The 23142-nt window shown below is 40.6% G+C and overlaps 1 protein-coding gene across 1 annotated transcript; it reads left to right on the top strand.

Annotated features, from left to right (window-relative positions):
- Nucleotides 1–238: 238 nt before the first annotated feature.
- Nucleotides 239–23122, top strand: LOC113010520 (vasoactive intestinal polypeptide receptor-like). Its single transcript, XM_026149614.1, has 13 exons — nucleotides 239–436; nucleotides 1717–1810; nucleotides 2784–2897; nucleotides 11194–11300; nucleotides 11376–11473; nucleotides 12577–12703; nucleotides 17461–17614; nucleotides 18915–18975; nucleotides 19425–19491; nucleotides 19573–19664; nucleotides 19886–20015; nucleotides 20572–20613; nucleotides 20730–23122. The coding sequence occupies exons 1-13, from the start codon at nucleotides 377–379 to the stop codon at nucleotides 20919–20921; spliced, it is 1338 nt and encodes a 445-aa protein (XP_026005399.1). The 5' UTR covers nucleotides 239–376; the 3' UTR covers nucleotides 20922–23122.
- Nucleotides 23123–23142: the final 20 nt, after the last annotated feature.

Here is a 23142-nt window from a genome sequence, read left to right as displayed (position 1 = left end):
CGGTAGCATTGAGAGTTCAGCCACAGTTTAAAAGTACTTTTATTGTTTTCTTCATTTGAATCGACAAATACAGTAAATTGAATCTTTTTTCTTTGTAGGCGTCAACGCCCTCGTGTACTGACGTTCACAGGTGATGTTTCATTGGTTACTCGTTGGCTGTTCAAGGTAAATCCTGTGTGGGAGGGGGGGGGGGAGCAGGAGGAGGAGGAGGAGGAGGGAGACTTCAGGAGCGGAGCAGTTCACGCCGCTCAGAGCGCAAGACCGCACAAAACCAGCCGGTGCACTCTTGCAGTCCTGGGACGGATTCTCATTGTACTGTCACCAATTTTTTTTCTTCCTAAAACTATTTTTTAATGGTTTATATATTTCACTGGATATGTTGGTGGGATTTTCAAATGGCATTTTCCTCCTGTTCTCCTGCGTGTTGCTGGAACCCGTGAGTACACTCCGCTTAAAAACTTGACTTTTCTCATGACCTGATCTTGGGCTCGCTGTCAAGAGTGCCACAGCTGCTTGCCTGATTTAGCAGCGTAAGCTTGACCACGCAGGTCACTGCGATAAGCCAGCAAACGGGTTTAGGGCTGATACGCATGCGGTCCTCCAGAGGTGTGGATGCAGGGCGCACCGCTGTGCCCCCGTGTGCAACTTAATTCCGTTTAGCATGTGTGGATGACGGGACTAATTTGGGTGTTTTTTTAAGGGTTTATTTTTTTTTTCTTTTTAAACCTAAATTTTTGGAACGAAGTTCAAGTTCAGATAGTTCTTCGCTCCAGGTTTCTCTTTTCAGCAGCAAACAAAACGGTGGTCCTTGACTGGGATCGTTATTGAGGGACATTCATTGTCCTTTTATGACCAAGGTTAAGATGTATTACCAGGCGAAACAATGAACTTGGTTTCCCTTCAGGACACCATGGTAACGGCCCCATTTGTCTGCCTCTGCAGCCTCTCTGGTCCTCACCACGATTCTCTTCAAACTGTCTAATGTAGAGAAGCATGTATGAATCATACTGGAATTTAGATAAAATCCCCTACAATAGAACACCTGCACATCATCATCTGTGCAAACTCACAGACTGTTGGGCTCTTTAGCACATGAGTTTGATAATAAGAACGATGATTAGGCTGGTGAAAGTTTCCCTCTTTCCAACTTGCTTAAGGCTGCACTGATTGGTTAATGACAACCTGTTGTCTGGCCATCATCATGGGTGAAGTGATGCTGCAGAGCCTGCAGGTGCAAGATAAATCATAATCTAAATGAGGAAGTCATCTTCTGTATGGAGAGAAACTGGAGTCCTATGGGCTCATTTCATGGCTAACAATAGCCACAGAATACCGACTGATTAATGCGATAGAGAGGAGACTCATATATCCAAGTAAGAGCAGTAAATCTTCTGCTCCTGCAGATGGTCTGTATACGTCCCAATGGTAAATCCTCATATTTCACACCGAATCACTTCATAATTCCCAGTACATCATGAGGAATGAGGGATATAATGGAACGGGTCATCTCACGCGTCAAAGTTAAAGATTCACTTTTTGAAGTTCATGAAAAAAAACTTTGCAACAACATTTCCTTTAAAGATTAACGATTTGTCAAATGGTGCCGAAGTTTTTTTTGCATGCACCTGCACCCTGTCAGTGCTGCTAACACTTTTTAAAAGGCGACCACTGGCCAAAGAGAAGTATGTAAAATACATGCAAATACTCTCTTCACAGGTGTTTGCAGTGGCCACACAGATGTGCGACATGATGAATGAAATCGATAAGGAGAGGATCATATGCGAGGCTCAGATTGAAAACAGAACAACAGGTATGTCAGATGCTTCGTATGTGTTTACCACGAGCTACTTATTCTGTCTCATCTTAATTCACTAATGATACAAGTGAGCTCTGATTGAAGTGACACAGTGAACTCCAAAGACAACAAAAGCTGTCCAAGCCTCCCGTCTGGCTTTAGATTTACACCTTGCATGATTGAACACTGTTTTCCACCTAATGTCAGCCCCTTGTCACATATGCAGATTCAGTTACAGAGAAAACTGATCCCGTTTTTCATTTAAAAGAAATGCTATTAACAAATGCTTTTACAGTGCAACAGTGAAGCTCACCTGATCTGTAGTTTTTTTATGCTTTTGTTTTTTTGCAGCACATTATACACAGTGTGTACATGAAGATAGTTGTGTTTCATAGAGCCTCTGTGAGTGACTGAAACACTGTTGGAGGCATTATGGGACTCTGTTTGTTTCCAAGCAATGCAAAAGTAATTAAACTCTCATTATGTTTTTAATTTAAATTTGCAATAGGTTTAAATGTTGTCAGATCCTCAGGGTAATCGTGCAAATGTACCCTGGTAAGGAGATTTTTCATTGCGACAAACTGTTGAGCAGGTGCGCTGTGAAAGTGGCGTGAGCCGATTGTGCATCCCGGGAGGATACACACTGTGGAAAGACACGGAGATCTGTTGAATTCAAATAACAGCGTGTAACGAAGGGCACAGAGCTTTTTTATTAGTCATCGTGACAGCATGTTAACTCAGGTCATCTGCTGTTATGGGCCCAGCATGGCTGTAATGCCAGCTGACCTAAACTCACACGTATTGGCTGCCATGGGAACGCCAGTGCTCCGCCTTCACCTTAAACAGGCTGCTGTTTCCCACTTGAGGGGATTCATGTGTGAAACACTGAGCAAAATGTGAGCAAAATTAAGTTTCTCTCTATCTTTGGGCATGTGAGTTTAGGTAACATGCTTGTTTTTGGTCCCTCTCCTTCTTTGTCTCTCTCTAGGTTGCAGTAGGATCTGGGACAAAATCACCTGCTGGCCCAGTGCTGATGTGGGAGAGGTGGTAACCATCCTTTGCCCCAAATTTCTCTTCTTTCATTCCGAGGATGATCGCGAACGTAAGAATCAAGCTTGCAATATACGTTGCATATAGGTGTGTGTTTTAAAGAGAGTTAGAAGAGAAAAAGCACATTAGTTAATTTTACTCTTAGAAGGTTACAGTAATAAGTTAGTATTTAGTTATTTGACTAGAAAAAGTGAAAGCACATGGTAGAATCCATACATTTGTGGTGGAAAGTCACTGACACCTATTGGTAAATACATAGAGAAATTATAGAAGGTCTCAAAATGCCCATTTTTGCAAAGGTATCAGCATCAGCACTAAATTAAAGGGCAGTTTCTTTATACTTGCTTCACCTCCCCATCAAGCTTCATGGATGAGTAATCTTGCAGACAGACAGACGGACAACACTGAACATGCACCTCAGTGATTTCTTAAATATATCTGTGACTTAAAAAATATTTACAAGCAGAGTTAAAGCTGCTCTAAGTCATCTTTTGATATAAACAACAAATCTAATATCAAGTCATAAAAGTAAAAACGTTACCTGTAGCAAATGAATGCACAGATTTATCATCCATTCAGTCCCCAGTAGCAGAACGTAGAAACAGTCCGAGGAAATTTCCCCCAGAATTGCAGGAGACCAAAATCAAGCTCAGAGGACAGAAAATATTGGTTTTACTTTCGTCATGCAGACGGAAACAGAACTCAGTATCTGCAGAATGCAATGGTTTGCTATCATTCGCTAACTTTGTGTATAACGTAGTAATATGTCAATGATCTTTATTGCAGTGGTTGATGTTACAGGGCCACAAACCTGTTGACCAATTTTGAATTTCAAAGCCTTTATGTTTTGTATTTCTGGCTGTTGTCAGAGTAGCCTCAGGCTAAAGAATAATTTGCCTTCATCTCATCCAGTTTACTCTTAATGTTCTTGATTGTAATTTAGAATCTCCAACTAAACTACCATGTTTTGGGGCTGTGGGAGGAAGCCAGAAAGTATCCTTGCAGGTACACACAGAAAGGCCCCAAGAGGCTAGTGGCTTTGAACTTTTGACCTCCTTTCTGTGAGAGAACAGTGCTTTCCACCCCACCACCATGGCACTATTGTTGTAACCAAGGTGTGCATATGAGAATCTCAGAAAGCACAAATTGCCGCTCTGGAAAGCAGATGGGCTAAAGCAGGAGAAGACCCGGTGCCACTTCTGTCAGCTAAGAACAGGAAACTGAGACTACACTTTGCACAGGCTTGAAAAAATTGGACAACAGAAGATTGGAAAAATGTTGCCTGGTCTGATAAAGCTTTGATTTTTGCTGCAGCATTCAGATGGCAGGGTCAGAATTTGGTGAAGACAACATGCAAGTCAACAGTTCAGGCTGGCGATGGTACAGTGGGATGGAGGACATTTTCTTGGCTCGTCACAAAGCTCAGATCATTTCAAACTGGTTTCTTGAACATGACAGTGAATTCACTGTATTAAAATGCCCTCCACCATTACTACATGTCAATCAATAGTAGGTAATGTAGGTGAACAGAAGATTCATGTCATGCACGAGCAGCTATGGTGTCAATATGGACCAAAATCACTGAGGAATGTTCCCAGCATCTTGTTCAGCTTGTGCCACTGACAATTAAAGCAGTTCTGAAGGGAAAAGGGGGTCCGGCCTGGTACTAGCAAGGTGTATCTAATAAAGTGGCCTGTGAATAGTCACCTAGTTGCTAAGATGCTTTAAAGTCTCTAAAAAATAACAAATCTATCTGAGAATTTTAATGTAGTTTGGCAAACATGCCACATTCAAGATAATAAAAACAATTTCAGTCTTAAAAAGCCTATAAATAGTACATCACATGATTACTAAGCCTTGTAATGCCATTTTTCTTTTTTATGTCTGTATCCATGAGTCTGAGATTAACCTGAAATTAAATGTGTATTCATGGAAACATGAGTTAAGCATGGGATATTAAAATGAATCAGAGAGATGCTGGCGTGCTGCTCATCTCGATCCCTCCTTAACTTCCATTTTGTTTTTATTGTTCCAAATATCCCTGCTATTGAGCCTGTGCCAGTATCATCACGCTCCATATCTGAGACCAGAAATAGAAATTATGGAGTGTCCTAGTGGCTCATACTCATGATGCTATTTTGGCCCTACAATCTCTTATCTTTTCTACCACCACATCTTGAATATCATAAATAATACAATAAAATTCAAAACAGTAGCAGGAAACAAGATAACAACTTCCCATGTAGACGCCATACACTCATTAAAGAGCCACACTGGTTATTTGTTCTTTATTTGGTGAAAGCCTAACAGGGAAGTTGTGCTAATTATCTGTAAAGGAAAACACTATCCTGGGAATTTTCTGGCTGAATTGCACCATGTCTGTACAGTAGTTCCTGGGAATGTACCCCTTCGAGTTTCCTCAACATCTCCATTTGTCAATAATCGCCACGTAGCGTCTCCTCAGTTAATCACGAAGTAAGAGTTGATGGAGATGTTTATTTGTAGTTGACTGGCAAAGGGGCTTTAATTTAAAATTGGAGCCTTGAGAAATGTATCAGGTACAAACAGCCATAGCTGTAAAATCCCAGGTGTGGCTCTTTATAAAGCTATGCTAATCATAAAAAAAGAAGAAGTTTGCAGTGGCTAAATTTACCACGCTTTGTGTAATATTTATTGGCGGTGACAACAAAGCTGCATGTTTGAGCTGTTTGTTTTCAAAAATAATATTTTCTTGATTTATTCGTGTTTGTAAAGTTGTGGTTGGTCCGTTAGCTCAGCTCCTGCTGCTGATAAGACAGTGAAAACATATGAATAAACCTCTCCCTTCTATATTTTGAACATAGTGGCCGAGTTGTAGCACTAAAGGAGACGCTATACACCGATCAGACATAACATTATGACCACCGGTCTAGTATTGTGTTGGTCCCCCTTATGCTGCCAAAACAACCCTGAACCATCGACGTTAGCAACAGATCCTTTAAGTCCTGTAAGTTGTGAGCTGGAGCCTCCATGGATCAGACTTGTTTGTCCAGCGCCTCCCAAAGATGCTAGTTTGGATTGAGATCTGGCCAAGTCAACACCTCAAACATGTTGTGCTCATCAAACCATTCCTGAACCATTTCTGCTTTCAGCCACAGCTATCAGGGGATACAGTTTCCATGAAAGGGTGCACATGGTCTCCAAGAATGGTTTGATAGGTAGTACGTGTCAAAGTAACATCCACATGGATGTCAGGACCCAAAGTTTCCCAGCAGAACATTGCCCAAACCATCATACTGCATCTGCTGGCTTGCCTTCTTCCCATAATTCATCCTGGTTCCAGGTGTTCTCCAGGTAAGCGACACACACGTATCAGTCATCCACGTGATGTAAAAGAAAGTTATTCAGTTAAGGTCACCTTCTTCCATTGCTCCATGGTCCAGTTGTGGTGCTCGCGTGGCCATTGTTGGCAGTTTACAGCCTATACACAACGACTGATGTCTGTGTATTCTGACACCTTTCTATCATAACCAACATAAACTTTTTGGGCAGTCTGAGCTTCCGTAGGTCATCTGTTGTCCCCACGTGCATCAATAACCCTTGGTCATCCATGACCCTGTCGCAGGTTCACCACTGTTTCTTCCTTGGACCACTTGTGAAAGAGACTAACCACCGCAGACCAGGAACACCTCACAAGAGCTGCACTTTTGGAGATGTTCTGACGTTCAGTCGTCTAGCCATCATAATCTGGCCCTTGTCAAACTCACTCAAATCCTTACGATTTGAGGACAAAATGTTCTCTTGCTCCCTAATATATCCCACCTACTAACAGGAGCCACGAAGAATAGATGACCAGTGTTATTCACTTTATGAATGATGATGTCAGTGCTCATAATGTTATGCATGGTCAGTCTACACCAGTAAAGATAATATTTGAAAATTCAAATTTGATATCATGTTAGTACTACCCATAATATCCTGACTCCCCTGCTCCGAGTGCACTTCAGTCGTTAATTAAAGATGAATTTGACTAATAGCACTTTTGGATATTTTGTATAGATAGATGTATAGATGTAATAATAATATCATAAAAGTGAATTGTTTTGGTCAACAGGATCAAATAATGAAAATCCAGACTGAACAACACATATGAATCCACCCATGTATTACCCACTTTCATAATGGTACATAGTCTCAGCTCTGTTCTATGTGCACTGCTTGTCTTTGGGAATGTACAGGACACTTTTCAGTACAGCATATTTGCTACGCCCACATTTAACCCCAGAGCCATTATCCGGTTCTATAACCGGATAATGGCGTGCGATGTCTTGCTACCATCTCCGGGTTGAATTGCAGGTTTCCTGAAATGTTGTCCAACAGTCTGGAACAGACGTTGAGGTATGTTTGCTAATATTTGATGGGTGTGCCAAAAGTCTTACCCTGTCAGCAGCTGCATATACTGTAAATATATATATATAACACCTGACATTTAAAAAAGGTGGAGAGCAAAATAAACGAGCTGCCACAGGTGTAGCGCACCTGCACTCGTACTTGTTAATGAAAACACTGCTTGTATCATATACTGAACCTGGAAAGGAGGTCCTATAGCTGTAATCTAGCCAGTACTTGCGGAATATGCAGGGTACATTAGAACATTTTGTACCATCGAGTAAATATCAGCTACATGAACACTCAGTAAGGGGAAGAAAGGTTGTGTGGGAAGCTGTTATGTGGCCCAGATGGGAGATAGTATGATATGAGAGCGGATAGCACTCCAGGGAAAAGACGGGGCAGATGAAGAATCACTGGATCTGTGGGGTTGAAGTCAGAGGAGGCATATTTCACAGACATGTCAGGAGGTTTACAGGATCAACAGCCCCCTCTGTGCAGTGTTGTGCTGCATTGATGTGGACCATATCAATTATGCAGCAAATCACCTTATCAGCACAGGTGTCTGATGGTTAAACCTGGTCTACATTCAGGTCATGAAAGAAGGACTACTGAAGTGATGATGAACGTGCATCACTTTCTGTGCAAGAAAGCAGGAAAAAAAAAAGTTTACGTCATTGAACCACTGTGTATTTTTCCTGTTATTTAGTTGTCGAAAGCTCTTTAAGGCCTCGGCAGGTTACAGACACACGATGCATACATTCTTCTTTGTAAGCGTGTTTCACAGAATGTCATGAAGTCTAATTTAACCTCACTCCTGAGAATAGTTGCAAAAGACTGAAGGTATTGACACATCCCGAGCTATTCATTTTATAAGCCTCACACACAAAAACAAGCATTGCGAAACATGGCGCCATAGAGATTCGGGGTCATAAATTTAGTTGAGACAGAGTTGCCATTCTCATGAACTCTTTACCTAGCAGATCTAACACAAACATGCAGCCATTCATCTCTTTTAATAGCGCTCACCCTCTCTACAGGCTGAGAATGACAGAGTGCCCAGCTGTCAACAGGTTCACCTACATGCTGCAATGTGAATTTGACATGAAGTTGATTTATAATAATACTATGGATCAAACATTTGGATATACTTAGATAGGATAAGGCTTTGACTGTACAATACTGGAGGGAAAAGCCAAGAAGTAAAAAGAAAATAAAAATGATTATGGGGTGATGAACTTGAACACTGAAAATCCTTGCAGTCATGTTTTGGGGAATGATGAAAGCATTCTTCTGGCAATCCCTCAAACAGGCTAAATCCAGTGGTGGCATGGGCTGAAACAGCAGGGGCTTAGCTTCGCCTTTGTGTCTTGTCATGTTGTTTGAGGAAGCTAAGCCTCCATCTTCTCTGCATTACGCTGCTCAGGTATTTGTGAGCGAACCAAATTTTGGTGCCAAATACATTCTAAGACTTTGGCTTGTTGGTCATTTCCCAACTCGGTGCTGATTTGATAGCGGCTGCGGAGTGATACGATTACGCAATGTGTGGAATGTCCTACATGTTGATTTCCACAGCAGCATTCAGGACGTGGATTAATTTGTCACCAGATCACGGAGCTTCCATTCTTTACTGGTAGGAAGGGAGATGAGGAAAGAAGTATGACATAATAAGAGACTGAACAAAAAGCACAGAGCAGTCAATCCATGCTTCAAGATTAGACGCTCATGAAGGGAGGGACATGAGTTTTCAGGTCTAATTAGTTCATGGATCCATTTCTAGCTTTCGTCACACTGTAAAAATCTAAATCCTCTCTGTATCATATGCCACATATTCTGCCTTTCTATTACATATGCAACAGCTAAGCAGATTTGCAAAAGTATAGACTTTCTATACTTACGTAGAAGTACAGATACTAGTGTTAAAAATACTCCAGAAAGCCTCTTAAACGTACTCACAGTAAGAAAGTGAAAAGTAGCTCCTTGAAGAACATTTCTACCACTTATTTTTGTGCAACACTATCTGAACCTTGTGCTCTATCACTGTAAAAATAAAATAATATTAGTAGATGTGAATATAAACTTTATTCCAGTCTAAATTTGAATTCTAATAAAGCTTGAATCAGGTAAGTAGAACATGAGCAGAGAAAAAGAAAGAAAATGAAAAAACAGCTCTATTTTGTGTTTCTTACATTGTAGAGGATTCAGCATGTGGGGAACCCTGAAATCAGTTGCCTCAGTGTGGGGAAAAGAATCATAAATCACAATAATTTCTATTGGGAGCTCCAGTAGATTTTCTTAGTGTACAGGCTGTGATCAGCTGATCTGCTGCATCAACTGGATGTCAGCAGATGTTTTATGAGTTGTCTTGGCTGATTTCCATCCTCGACACTGACAGTACAGTGTGTATTCTGTCTTTTTTTCTAGAAGGTATAAAATTGGTATGAAGGTGAAATTCGCTGAATGAATCTCAGCATCATCAGCTTAACTTCAGATTCATCTCTGCTACACTTTATGTAACCTAACTCTGACCATGAAACCACAGCCACTGTGCACCAGTCACACACTGTTCTTTACTTTAAACCCCTCACAACAAACTAACCTGTTTATTCTGCAGAGGATTTTCATGCAACCTTTAAATAACACAGCGAGTCTACGTCAGTTTGTTTTGCAGCAGGTTTCACAATATGAAAAAACGTAATGTCATGTGTACAGACCAGATATCTGATTTAAAAATGTGAGAACTTACATGTAAGCTTTAAATTTCCAGTTTATCAAACACCACTGATCAGTCCTTATCTTTAACCCCTCTTCTTCCTTTCCTGTTCTGTCTTTCTTATCTGTCTCCATCTCTGAGTGAAGTTAGCTCTTTCTTTTCTCTCCCTGTAAAATACAGCACAGGAATACTGGACCTTTAGCTAGCAACACACTGTGAGACAAACTGCACACAAACAGTTTATGTGTTTGCTGATGTTTGTTGAGCTGATAGCAGCGTTGGATTTGAAATTACCTGAGAATTAAAAAAGATCACTTCTGTGGGGCTAGCTAGATGCTGAAGTACCACAAACATAACTTAACGACACCTGCAGTTGTTCCAGTGTTGTGCCAAAAATAATAATAATAATAAAACAAACATATAAAAATGCAGGCCCACTTTAACCCCTGACTATGGCCCACACTTTTGCCTCTTTCATCTGTTTTATACCACATCCTCTGGTGATTAATACACAAGCAGGACTGCCTTTCATGTGTTTCTGTTTAGGCTCAAATAGGTTTGATGTTTGGAGGCTCGCAGTGACGAAGCTAAGCTCCATTCTCCTGTAGAGCAGGACATACATATCTATGTCTACAGACATATCTAATCTTCAGCACTTCCAATACAGAAAATCTCTGGCCTGCTGTACGCTACTCCGGACAACTACTGGACTCAGCTTTAACCCAAAAAGCTTTACTTTATCTTGCTGTAATTTCATTTACTTCATTGTTCTCGCAAGTTTGACTCTACACTTAATTTTAAAAAGTTCTATCTTTTGTTACCGCAAATCTGCAACACTGTATTTTGGTCATGCAGTTTTTTAATTGTCAGTCTAAATGCTCCTTTCACCTCTGCCCTCTGTGGGCAGAACAGACCAAAATATCCCTGCTTGACTGATGGCCACCTGGTGTTTGTGTGTACAGCCTTCACATAATTAAGAAACAGATGGAAGCAAGTGCACATGGGAATTGCCTCAGCATCTCTGAGCCAGTTGGGCGGCTGAGCCTCTTCAGTCATTCATTCTGTTTCCTTTGATTATTTGGGTGTATTCCAGGGAGACATGAGTCTCAGCATGTTTTAATTAAATGCAGTGGTATGTCTGCCCTGCAGCTCTTACAACTCCCATCTCAACAAGCACTTTATTGTACTGTTAAAGGATAGCAGGAAGAGCGGCGTAAAGAAATATCAATAATTTCCAGTGTTGTTCCTCTGTCCCTTTGCTCATTAGGTAACCTGTCAAAGACCTGCACTGCGGATGGTTGGACCTCAGTCAGCATGGACTCCTACATAGCAGACTGTGGATATAATCCCAACACCACCATGGATAGCCATGAAGTAAGTGTGGCAACTGGAACTTTAAGTGAAATGTCCCACACCTGATGACCTGTGTACTGAAACGTATTGTTACAGGAGGTATTCTTCCACGCCATCAAAGTGGGATACACCATCGGTCACAGCGTGTCGCTCATCTCTCTGACAGTTGCTATCGTCATATTGTGTCTCTTCCGGTAAGGTGATCCATCGTAACACTGCTTAATGTTCCCACATAAAGACAATCAAACACCTATTAAAGCAAGAAAACCCCGTCGATCTCTCATTTCCTGCATTTTATTGAGGTCTTACAGTCTTTTTAAACAGCAATGTAACTGGATTAAGTGGGAGAAGTCGTCCAAATGTGGGTGGGTGCAAGCAGTCACCAAGTCAAACCGTGAAGTCAGATCACTTAGATGAGCATCTGTTATTCACTGTATGCTCTGTCCTGACCTTAAGGTCACAAGGTCGTGGAGAAAAACGCATGTGAGTGATTGTTGGCGTAGATCATTAGAACAGGTTTAAGTGGCAAGTGTGTGTAGCGTCTAATAAACATCAGCTGGCTGTGCTTGCATTTCAGGCTGTTTGTGTGTCGCGGGCTAAACAGCAAGCGCTGTGTTTACTCTTTGGGTTTTTTGACATGTGATCGGGTTTGCATCCTGGAGCGGAGACGCAGGATGTTGGCAGCGCCTGCTGTTTATGTCGGGGTGCAGATGTGGCGTTCATGCAGCTGAGCGATACTTCATCGCAGCTCAACTGTCCTGCTGCGTTTACGCAACTCACCCCAGGTCATCGTGTCACGGGGAAGGTATTTGTTTGAAAGCAGGGAAAAGAGAGAATTTACATTAGTGACATTTTCTCAGCACCCCCTGCTTCTCTCCCCCTACACACCGATTTGTTCTTGTTTGTTTCCTTGCTCCGCATCCCTGATAAATATTATGTCCCTGAAAAAGCTACATCCAAAGTGGGAGACATGCAGAAAGCCTTTCATGACAATTGCAGGGTTTAAATGAATTGTGACATTTAGATAGCAGCACAGCAGAGCACGGTGGTAGGAAATTACAAGGCGATAATCGTGTACACTAAGTGCTTAGAATGGCTGCTGTCCTGAGCTGAAACGCACATCTGTTCTGTGCTCATCTGAACTAAGTCAGTGAAGTTTCTAGTGCATATTCTCTTGATACACGCTTTTTTTCTGATGATTTCCGAGACACATGAGGAGCTCATTCATTGTAACCAGTCGGGATGCATTAGGAGTACTTTGCCTGTTCATTTTCTGTGTATTTGTATTCTTCTTCAGGAAGCTGCAGTGCACAAGAAACTACATCCACATGCATCTGTTTGTGTCTTTCATACTGAAAGCTGTGACTGTTTTCATCAAGGACGTGGTTCTGTACGAAGTCGGCGAGACAGATTGCCAAGCATCTGTGAGTACGCCGTTCACCGTCCTTTCTCTTTGCTGCTGAAAGCTCTGCAGGATGATTTTTCTATTATTGAACTGGTTGCGCGAATTGATTTCCCTCTCTGCCTAACTGAAGTTCGGCATCGTTGCTCAGCAGCCGCTTTCCCACTCTGACTTTAATGCTTTGTCTCAAAGTTTACTCAGCGTTCTGGGTGTAGCAGTGTTTGCCGAGGCACTTCTGCTCTTAAAATGATGTTTCCCTTTTCATCTGTGCACCAGGATGTTGTGAGAGTTCCTGTTTGCCAAACATTAAGCCTGAACTTGAACATTAAGCCTGAACTACAGACAGCTTTGTCAATAAATCACATTCAGAGTGCTGTATTGACTTTATTACCACAACATGCCACAACGTCATAACTGATAAGTTAAGTATTTAGATAAGCTCCTAGATGTGGCATTGCTCCCTCTTATGTGATTGATCAAGTCACCAATGTTAGTGCTGCTTTCTTGCCACTTTATTACCAGAGAGGACTGGATCAACTCGCTATAAATCACCCGCTTTACTATATCACTAAGTGCTGTTGCTTAATGGCTGAGTTTAGACATTTCTCCTTCAGGGTACACCGGCTGCCCTGACCTAAACACAGCTGCTAAATATCTCACAGATTTCTAAACTCCTCAGTGAAAAAGCAAAAACAAAAGGAGTAAACTTTTGTTTACTTGGTGTAAGGCGCACTGCTTAGCTTGTAAAAATACAGTTGGGGTGAAAGCGGAAAACCTCGTGCAAAATAACACAGAGAGTTGCAAGAACACACATTCCTAGTTTTAATCTAACCCTGGAAACAAATCAAATGTTGTGTCACCACTTCATTTATGTGGATAACTAACTATAGACAGACCTGATAAATTGAAAATATGTCCTGTTTAAATTATGTCATTTCAGGACATTATAAAAACCTGGTCTTTAGAAGGTCTTAAAATACAACCTAAGAAGAAATATGAAACATGACATATTAAATACAATTTAAACCAAAATGCAAGATGCAGTGTGTGAAAAATTAACTACACCCTTACTGCTTCCAATTAAGGAAGGAATTACATGGATAGGTAGACTGTTCAATGCTCAGAAACTGCAAAAAATCCAAGGGCTACATTTTAAACTCAATAGACCTCAGTTAGTGTGTTAAATGTTAAAGTTCATGACAGTATATTTAGAAAAGGACTGAACCAGGGTTTGTAAGTATTGTCAGGACAAAGCCTCTTTCTTTTAAAAACCAACTGTCAAGCACGGTGGAGGAAGCATTATGATTTCGGCTCGCTTTGCAGCCACAGGACCTGTGAGTCAACCATGAACTCCTCTGTATGCCAAAGTATTCTAGACTCAGATGTGAGGCCAACAGCCGAAGCCTGGCTGAAACTGGACCATGTAACAGGATGATGATCCCAAGCAGAGCAACAAATCTACAACAGAATAGCAGAAAAAGAAAAGGTTTCAATAATTACAGTTCAGATCTCAACCTGACTGAAATGCACTTGTCATGGTTAGTGCTGTGGGGCAGGCAGGAAGGAGGACCCAAATGCAGGACTCACAGACGGAGGGTTAAACTTAACGCGCAGCTTTACTCCTGGGAAAAATCTCGAATACAGAAAACAAAAAGCGAAGCATAATAACTAGAGCTAACAAACTCAGGACTCAAGGAACTGGAAAACAAGAAACCTAAACTAGAAATCAGGAGCTACGGAGACTAGGAACACAGAGGAAACGCACAGCACTGAGGAGGTGTGTGAAGGTTAACGACGTGACAACAAGCAGGGGAAGACTGAGGACTAAAATACACAGGAGGATCACGAGAGGATGGAGAGCAGGAAAAAAACACAGCTGGGGCAAATCAGACATAATGAGACGAGGGAAGATGTCTGTGAAGGTTCTCAGTCATCCATCCGAGGGAAGGCAAAACTAGATACACTGACATAGGACACAGAAAATACGACACGTACACTCAGACACATGACTGACTGGGGAACAAGAGAATAAACCCGAGGGCAGAACTAAATCTAAGAACTAGAAATCACAAACCCAGAAGAACTAGAGAGCTACAAATGCAAAACAGAAACCGAAACATGGTTATAAACCAGGGTGAAACCAAAGATTACTAATCCCCATCCTCTCGTGATCCTACCAGTGTATAAGGACCCTGACAGCACTACTGGGACCTTAAGAGAGCTGTGCATAAATGAATGCCTGCAAACTTCAATGAACTGAAGCAATGTTGCACAGAAGAGTGGGCCAATAACGTCAACCCAGCAGGACAGAGAGTACCAAGCAATGTTACATTTGATAACAATGAAGAACATGGAAAAATAATAGAACAACAGTATAGTTTGATAACACTGAAATAAAACTAAGTTGCAAACATATGCATTTAATGTGTATCAAGTGTGATTGTTTATCTTAGATAAGTGAGAATGACCCTGATGTTAGTGGAACAGAAGCTCCCTGACAGCGTTAGAGAGGCTGGTTCTGTGTAATGTTTTACACTGACAGTACTTTGTCTGTTAAATATGTTAAATATTCACATTGTTCTGAACAAGAAAACAAATCCTATAATTTTTTTAGCTTGGCCCACGGGGACTAAAACTGGCCTGGCTAGTTTAAAATGTCTAGTCTGTTATGTTGTCCTCATCTTTTTAAAGGTCAATGCATTTCCTCTGGATATACCTTTAAAGTGTGAATGTTTTAGGTAAAAAATACATCTCTGCAGCCGTGTTTAACGTGATATGAACGAAAAGTTAAGTAAATAATGCCATCAGAATTGAACCATATGTTGCTGCTGTACAATAAGGCAAATTCCACAGTAAAAAGGATTTATTTTAAACTTGATATCTAATACAAGCATCTTAGGACACTTCTGCAAACAATGCTGGTTTTAGTTTTGAAACCTTGTTCAAGTGTGCATGCAGCAGGACAAAACTGAGACTTTTGGAAATAATGGTCCAGGCACCCACGTGTGCTTCCTGTTTATTCGTCTCAAAAGCTAATCTAACACATTATGGATCGGCTTACAAATCTTGTTGTGATGTCATCTTTCTTGTGTGGGTACTCCACTCTGCCACCTGCTCAATTATATGCTTTTAGCAATAGCTGCAATTCACAATCATTAGCTGAAAGTGCTTTATGTTGTGAGGTATAACCAATGTTCCCTCTAATTTTTCATGTGTCTGAGCGAACACACAAACCTCCTGAGCGGTCCCTTGGACCACTGTGAGCAACATTAGACGTGTGCACTGTGGTCACGCCAGCATCGAATCCATCCAAGTTACATGGTTTATTAAAATAATCAAATTACAGCATTTACATTTATGTTAGACTACTTTTAATTACCTGCTTTAGCCCACTTACAATGAAAATTAAAAAAAACAAAAGAAAATCTTGAAAACAAAACTTTCTTTTTTTCTTTTCTTTTTTTAAAATAAAGCTCTGACCAGTATTATGAGAATGAGTCTGTGGTCTGAGAGAGAGTCCTGTAACTCTCTGTCTGCAAAATACAGTAAATAATGACAAATGTTGGGCAATTAATTATATAGTTACTTCTTCAAAAAAGTAACTGAGTTATGCAAACAAAGTGTTTTGCAGCTGTTTACCTAAAAATGCAGTCAAGGCAATTTTTTAAAAATAAACATTTCAAACTATTTACAGAACAATCAGCTGTTCTGCATCAAATTTGATGCCACACAAATTATTTGTGCCACTCCAAAAATAATTTCTGTCCACTATGAGATAAAGGAGAACAACAGCCTGATACCTGCAGGCCTGACAACAGGAGATGTATCACTGCTGTAACACTCAGCAGTCGCCTCATTGTTCTGACACACACAACAAAACTATTGACTACACTACACACTGACTACACACTAACTACACAAGATTTGCGCTAAACGTCGCAAATCTCTCACATCTCAAAACACCGCCGTCACTCCTAAAACTCCCCCCTTCCTAAACAACAAAATGCCATGTTGCCATATCATTTTTTGATTGGTCGACATGGTACATTTTTCCACCAATAGGAAAGAGTGGGGGTTTTTTTGGTTTTGTTTTTGCTCACAGGCGGAGAGTGCTTTCAAGCGTTTTCCTTATAAAATGCTGTTTTTACCGTTTCTTCCTGCAGTAAATATAAACAACGACAGTATTCAGGAAAAAACCAAACATTGCATATTTTTATCATAACTCTGGTTTTACGTGGCCTATCAACACAATTTAAAAACTGGTATAAAGTCCACACTTTTTCCGTCAGTTGTTCCGTCTGTCCTGCTCCTGCTCTCTAACCTTAAGTTGTTTGCTTAGCTCAGCTGATTAACAACTTTAGGCCGTCTTGATAGTGAGAGTGGAATTTTAGGCTTCTTCTAGTTCTGTTTAACTCAATAACAATATTTGCCTGAAAACATTTTCCCATTTGGAGTTTTAAGTTATGGTGCAGACATTGCAGTGGGTCAGTGTGGTTTCTCCTAATATTGCAGCAAGGAGCTTTAAACTTGGATTTCAGTTACATTTACTGCAGATTACAGATCTAAATGGTCAAATACTCTGTCAGTATAATCAGCCCAACTACAAGATAGCACATGTGTATTGACCTTTAATTGCTATTTTTTGTGCCCTTGGGATTAGTTTGCTAAAAACGTCCTCAAGTAACCTTTTGAATCATTTAAATGGAAATAGATTTATATATGTATCTACATTCATTTGCACATTTCTGGTAAAGCCAATAACATGTTAATGTTTTTTAGGTGGGATGCAAGGCAGTGATGGTTTTGTTCCACTACGGGGTCATGGCCAGTTACTTCTGGCTGCTTGTGGAGGGCCTCTATCTTCATGCTTTGTTAGCTGTGTCCTTCTTCTCTGAGAGAAAGTACTTCTGGTGGTACATCCTCATTGGGTGGGGTAAGTGTTAGCTCTCATGCCAGTTATTGATGAGTAGGCTTACAGGTCACTCTCAGAATCTCATTTGCAAGGGGATCGGATGTGTCCATTTGTCTGTAGTGTCAGTGCAGCCATCAGGCAACCTGAATGCCTTCATTAGTCTTTACTACAACCACTGGATCCGTCCTGAAGCCTATTGCAGCTGGCATAAGGCAAGAGGCTGGATACTTCCTGGACTGGCAGTTGGGCCTTCACAGGGCCAAGACAGAAATCATTCACACTTTCATACTTGCAGCCAACTTAGACTCATCAGTTACCCTAACATGCATATCATGGGACTATGGGAGGGAACTGGAGTATATATTATTTTATGTAAAAGAGGTTTAATACATGCAGCTGCTTCAGAGAAATACTGAACTTTCAATCTGCACATGAATGAGTTTTCCTTAGTTTAGCAGCAACAGGCGGCTGGCACCCGTCCTCATTGTTAGAATTCAGTCAAAGAGTCCAGCAATGCTTTTGGAAGGCAAATAGCTTTATGTATGTATGGCAAACGTAACATATAAATAAATTAAATTCTTTGCTGAACTTAGAGATCAAACAAGTAGACCTGAACTGCTATATTTCAATTTCAACAGCAATTTGGTCCCTGCTTTCATCAAAATTCATATATTCATAAAAAAGTTGCTAGGTGGAACCTTTGAGGAGTTTCATCTTATTTTCAGTTAAAATCTGAAAATATTTTACCTTTTGATCCTTCAGTTGCCTTTGACGTATATATTCAACAATATTTATTTTCCCTTCACAGTGAAATAAATCTAGAAATAGGCTTGAAATGTTGTGTCTGCAAGCAGGAAAATGGAAACAAACCTTTCCCACAGATACCCAGGATGAATCAGTATTGGCACAGAGCACACATGAGTCGTGTTAAGAATGATAAGATAAGATAAGATAAGATAACCTTTAATAGTCCCACACGTGGGAAATTTGTTTTGTCACAGCAGGAAGTGGACAGTGCAAAAGTTATGAGGCAAAAATTAGAATACAATAAGAATAAATACAGTACACAACTGTACAGAATAGAATAAAATAAAATACTATATACAAGCATAGCTAAAAAGCAATATTGCTTCAGCTGTAAACGCATTCATAAGATTAACAGTGTGCTCATGCCCAAATGTGGTACAGATAAATAAATAAGTATATAAAATAATCTATAAAATAAATCACAGAGCTGATCATTTCTCTCTGAGAAACAGAGATCATTTTAATGTTGAAATAACTTAGAGGTAATTCTGTTTGTGTTGTAATTTGTCTGCAGGGGCTCCGACCATCTTTATCTCAGCGTGGGCGATAACGAAGGCTTTTTTAGATCACCCTGGGTGAGTTCATCTTCATCATGTTTTCTTGTTGATTAAAGTGAAGTTATCATTTGGGATGCACTGATTGTGAAAGTCTTAGCCAATACTGATGCAGATATTAGAATTACAGTTCTGTGCAAAAGCCTTGAGCCATACTTTAGATTTTGCTCTGAAAATAAGTGCAGCGACTTTTTGAAGCGTGCATACATCCATGGAAATATAAGAAGAAACCAGAGTTTGTATCATTGTAATGATTTTCAATATTTGGTATGAACAAACTCTTAGTCAGCTTTCATGTAATTTCTTTAAGAAGTCTTCATGAAAAGTCAAAGCTCCTCTTCTTTCATCCATTACAAAGATTAACAGCTGGTCTTCGGAGTAATTTTGCTGCCTCTATTTACAGTCCAGTGATGTTTTTTTATGATCTCTTATTGAGAACTTCTTGTTTGCATTTCCTTTTTTCCTGTCAGATGCTGGGAGACAATTGATGACGGCCCTTGGTGGATCATCAAAACCCCCATTTTAATCACCATACTTGTGAGTCAGTGCAGCTCTTTGTGAGTAACATTCCAATCTCAGCTTAATGCAAAATTAACCAGTCTGCTACTTTCGTGGCAGGTGAACTTTTTCCTCTTCATTTGTATCATCCGGATTTTACGGCAGAAGATGAATTGCCCAGACATTGGAAGAAAGGAGTCCAATCAATACTCGTAGGTATTCAGTGCAAAATGTCAGCATCTTGATCATAGTGCAGGTTGCAGTCATTTCTTATCAGGTGATGCTAATTTAATTAATTTTGCTGCTGTTAGGTTTTTATTTTGACTAAGCTCTTGCACAGAGACAGATACTCGACTCTGGCCTTTGTGGACCTTAACACGGCTGAACATGAGCTTTCTCTTTACTTTTTTTTCCTCCCATCTCATGTTTTTAGGAGACTGGCTAAATCAACTCTGTTGTTGATTCCTCTCTTTGGCATAAACTACATTATTTTTGCTTTCATCCCCGATGACATTCACCCACAAGTGAGGATGGTGTTCGATCTTATTCTCGGGTCATTTCAGGTAACGTCCCTGCATTAAGTCTGCAACACTTTCCAAATGGTGCACAGAAGCAGGCAGCACTACTTATAGATGAATGTGCGGATTTTATGCTTGAAATATTGTGTTTTAGACGAAACCGCTGCCGCAAGTGGACATCCTTTCATTTGATTGCAAAGTTTTATGAAGATAGTTTGTCAGATGGAGCAAATGAATGCTTGGTTTTGCTGACATGTTTAACTTTGTACGCTTGAATAACGAGTTTGCTCGTTTGCTGAGCATTAAATTGAAAGTAAACTCTGAGAGCAAAGTGCAGTGATGGAAGCTGTGCAATGGAAAGTTTTTCTCAATTTATAACCGTTGTAGTTCAAAGTGATATCTCCTGGGAACATTTCCCAGGGGATCTGGATGATAAACTTGCTGTCTGAGCCTGAAGTTGGTCGTCATTTTACCATCATTATTCATACGCAAGTATTTTGAGTGTTTCCCCAGCTGTGCGATCATACTTATATTTATGTGCAACAACAGCTCTTACAGGGCGGAGTGTGTGTGTGTGTGTTTTTTCCCATCTCTTCAACAGGGTTTTGTGGTTGCTGTCTTGTACTGCTTTCTAAATGGAGAGGTGAGTAAATTCTAACAAAAAAAAGCTCTCTGAGATAAATTAGCTAAATCCTGTGTTTCATGCCTGCTTAACGATGCTCCTCGTTCTGTTTGTCTACCTCTCTGCTTGTCCTGCAGGTGCAGTCGGAGATTAAGCGTAAGTGGCGCAGGTGGATGCTGCAGAGGTTTCTGGGTGCTGATACTAAGTACCAGCAGCCCTCCATGGGCAGCAACGGCAACAACTTCAGCACCCAGATCACCATGATGACCAAATGCAGCCCCACAACACGCCGGACATCTGCGTGTCAGGAGCGCCTCTCGTCCATCTGATATCCAGTTAAAGTTACTGTCGCTCTTTGATTTAAATCTTTAGGCACTGAATGTGTGGCTCGCATACGCTGTTGCCACAGGATCGATATTGGTTACTGAGTATTTTTAGCGATTGCCTGTCAAAAATTGAGTGAGACTGAATTTTTCTTGCCAGAATTGAAAGGTAAAACCGCTGTAATGAGAGGCCTTTGGTTAGGGAGGTCTACACCAACAATCTGGTTTCTGATATTTGTATGAAAGCCAATGTCATGTGGAAATATGTACAGATGGGCTCATACTGCATATTAGTGCTTTGTTGGTATCTGGAACTGGAAAAGGCTACAGGCAAGTTATAAAAAGTTGGTCCTCAGTGTAACAATAATGACAGTAACGTGCAAAGAGAAAGCTCTTCTTAACCCTCATGGACACTGAAGTGAATTCAATGTCCTCTGACCAATAACACCAGAGACAAGCTGCAAGATGTTTATCAAAAGGGTGTGTGACAGAGGAGGTCTCCAACCACTAATGGCCCATGTTGCTTAAGGGAACAATGGAAGCAGCTTTATTGACTGTGTCAGGCTGCTGTGAATCTAAAGCACAGGCAGTGCAATGGAGGTTCCTAATGCTGCCTATGACAGTTTTATTCAGGGGATACTCTGCTGAATTACTGCCAGCTAACATTCCAGAGGAGAGACTGAATCTTCTGCTTGTGAAATTCAGTTCAGATTACAGAGGCTTTTAGTTTTTGTCTGAGTGCGCAGTCAGATAACAGATGGACCAGCTGTATTCTATTAATCCACAACTTACAAGACTGTAAATAAATACGCAGTAACAACAACTTACTTCCATTAACTGGATTGCATGGATAGTTTATTCCGCTGCATTTATTTTAAATGTATTCATCTATTTTATTTCTCTAGTGAGACAAGCAGGTCAAAGTTTTCATTAGCTGTAAAATATCTTGTTACTTACAACATGAATCGGCATGCTCACGGATCCCAGACTTTTCCCACTGGTCCCACACAATAGTCTGTATATAAAAGATGGAGGGGGCCACCGTGACATCGCCTGTGGGTTTGTGAACTCCTGTTCTGAAGTGTCAACTTTAACTGTGGCTGTTGCAATGTTGGGTTTTTGAAGGTAGAAGTGACCATATTTACACAAGGATTATTAACTAATGCAAGCAAGCTTTGCTAGCAAGTTGCATTTGTAAAACGCGTGGATGCATAACACAGAGAGATGCATAAAAATGAATGTTAGGCATACAAATATAATAACAGGATATCATACACCGAAACTTCTTGGACTATCTGTTAGAACTTTGTGCAACAGCACAGACACGGTGTAGACGTCCACTTCAGTGACTTGAATGAGCTGAGGTGAGGCCTGGCAGAGAGTTTGTTGGCACCGACCTGCCACTCAGCTGACTACGGTCCTAATAATGTATTAAAACAGAGATTAATACAATGTAAATGAGCGAGGAGTTTTAGAAAAACAAAATCACCCCTTGTACATCAAAATTAGTTGAGACATTCACGTTTCCCTCAGGTTGTAACAACATGATTACTCAGCGTTCTTCATAATCAGGTCAAAGTATTTATTTTGCCAAATTAGTTAATTTGTGGCCAATTATAGGCAACACTTATAGCTTCAGCTGTCGTTTCTGTTTAGTGCTAATTGAGAGATGTGAGACTAACACGGTAAACATTTCACCTGCTGTTACGGGGAGCACGTTTACATAAATGCTAGCGCTGAGCACCGCCTGCCTGGCTTTGGAGCTCACTGACAATTTATAAAGCTAAAAGACATCACAATTGTTGGCGTCACGTTTACATTGCCCACGCATTTTCTGCAGAATAGTTTTGTACGCTTACATGTTCGGCGTCAGATTCCGTCAGAGTCATGCTGGTGCTTATTTTAGTTCCAGTTTTTGTGGTGTGTGTGTGTTGTAAACTGAAACTGAGGTAAAGCTAACCTAAAAGTACCTCAGACAGGGAGCTAGTGATGTGGATAAAGAGTTGGTTTCTTGTGAGTTTTACGGTGATGCTCTTTAGTGCTCAGGTGTCAACTGGAAATAAGTGTTTACATTTGAAAGTACTTCCTTACTCGTGATATTTGCTTACTGTCAGTGTAAAGTTGACAGTGTCTCTCTTGTGTTGCCATGTAAATACGTTATTGAACAAAATGTTTAATGAAGTTGAATAAAATCATTTGCACTGTGAGGACGGCTCCAGCATTGTTC

Source organism: Astatotilapia calliptera, chromosome 18 (assembly GCF_900246225.1).
Source record: "Astatotilapia calliptera chromosome 18, fAstCal1.2, whole genome shotgun sequence".
Lineage (NCBI taxonomy): Eukaryota > Metazoa > Chordata > Actinopteri > Cichliformes > Cichlidae > Astatotilapia > Astatotilapia calliptera.
The sequence above is the reverse complement of the archived record's forward strand: the minus strand, read 5'-3'. Positions and strand labels throughout refer to the sequence as shown.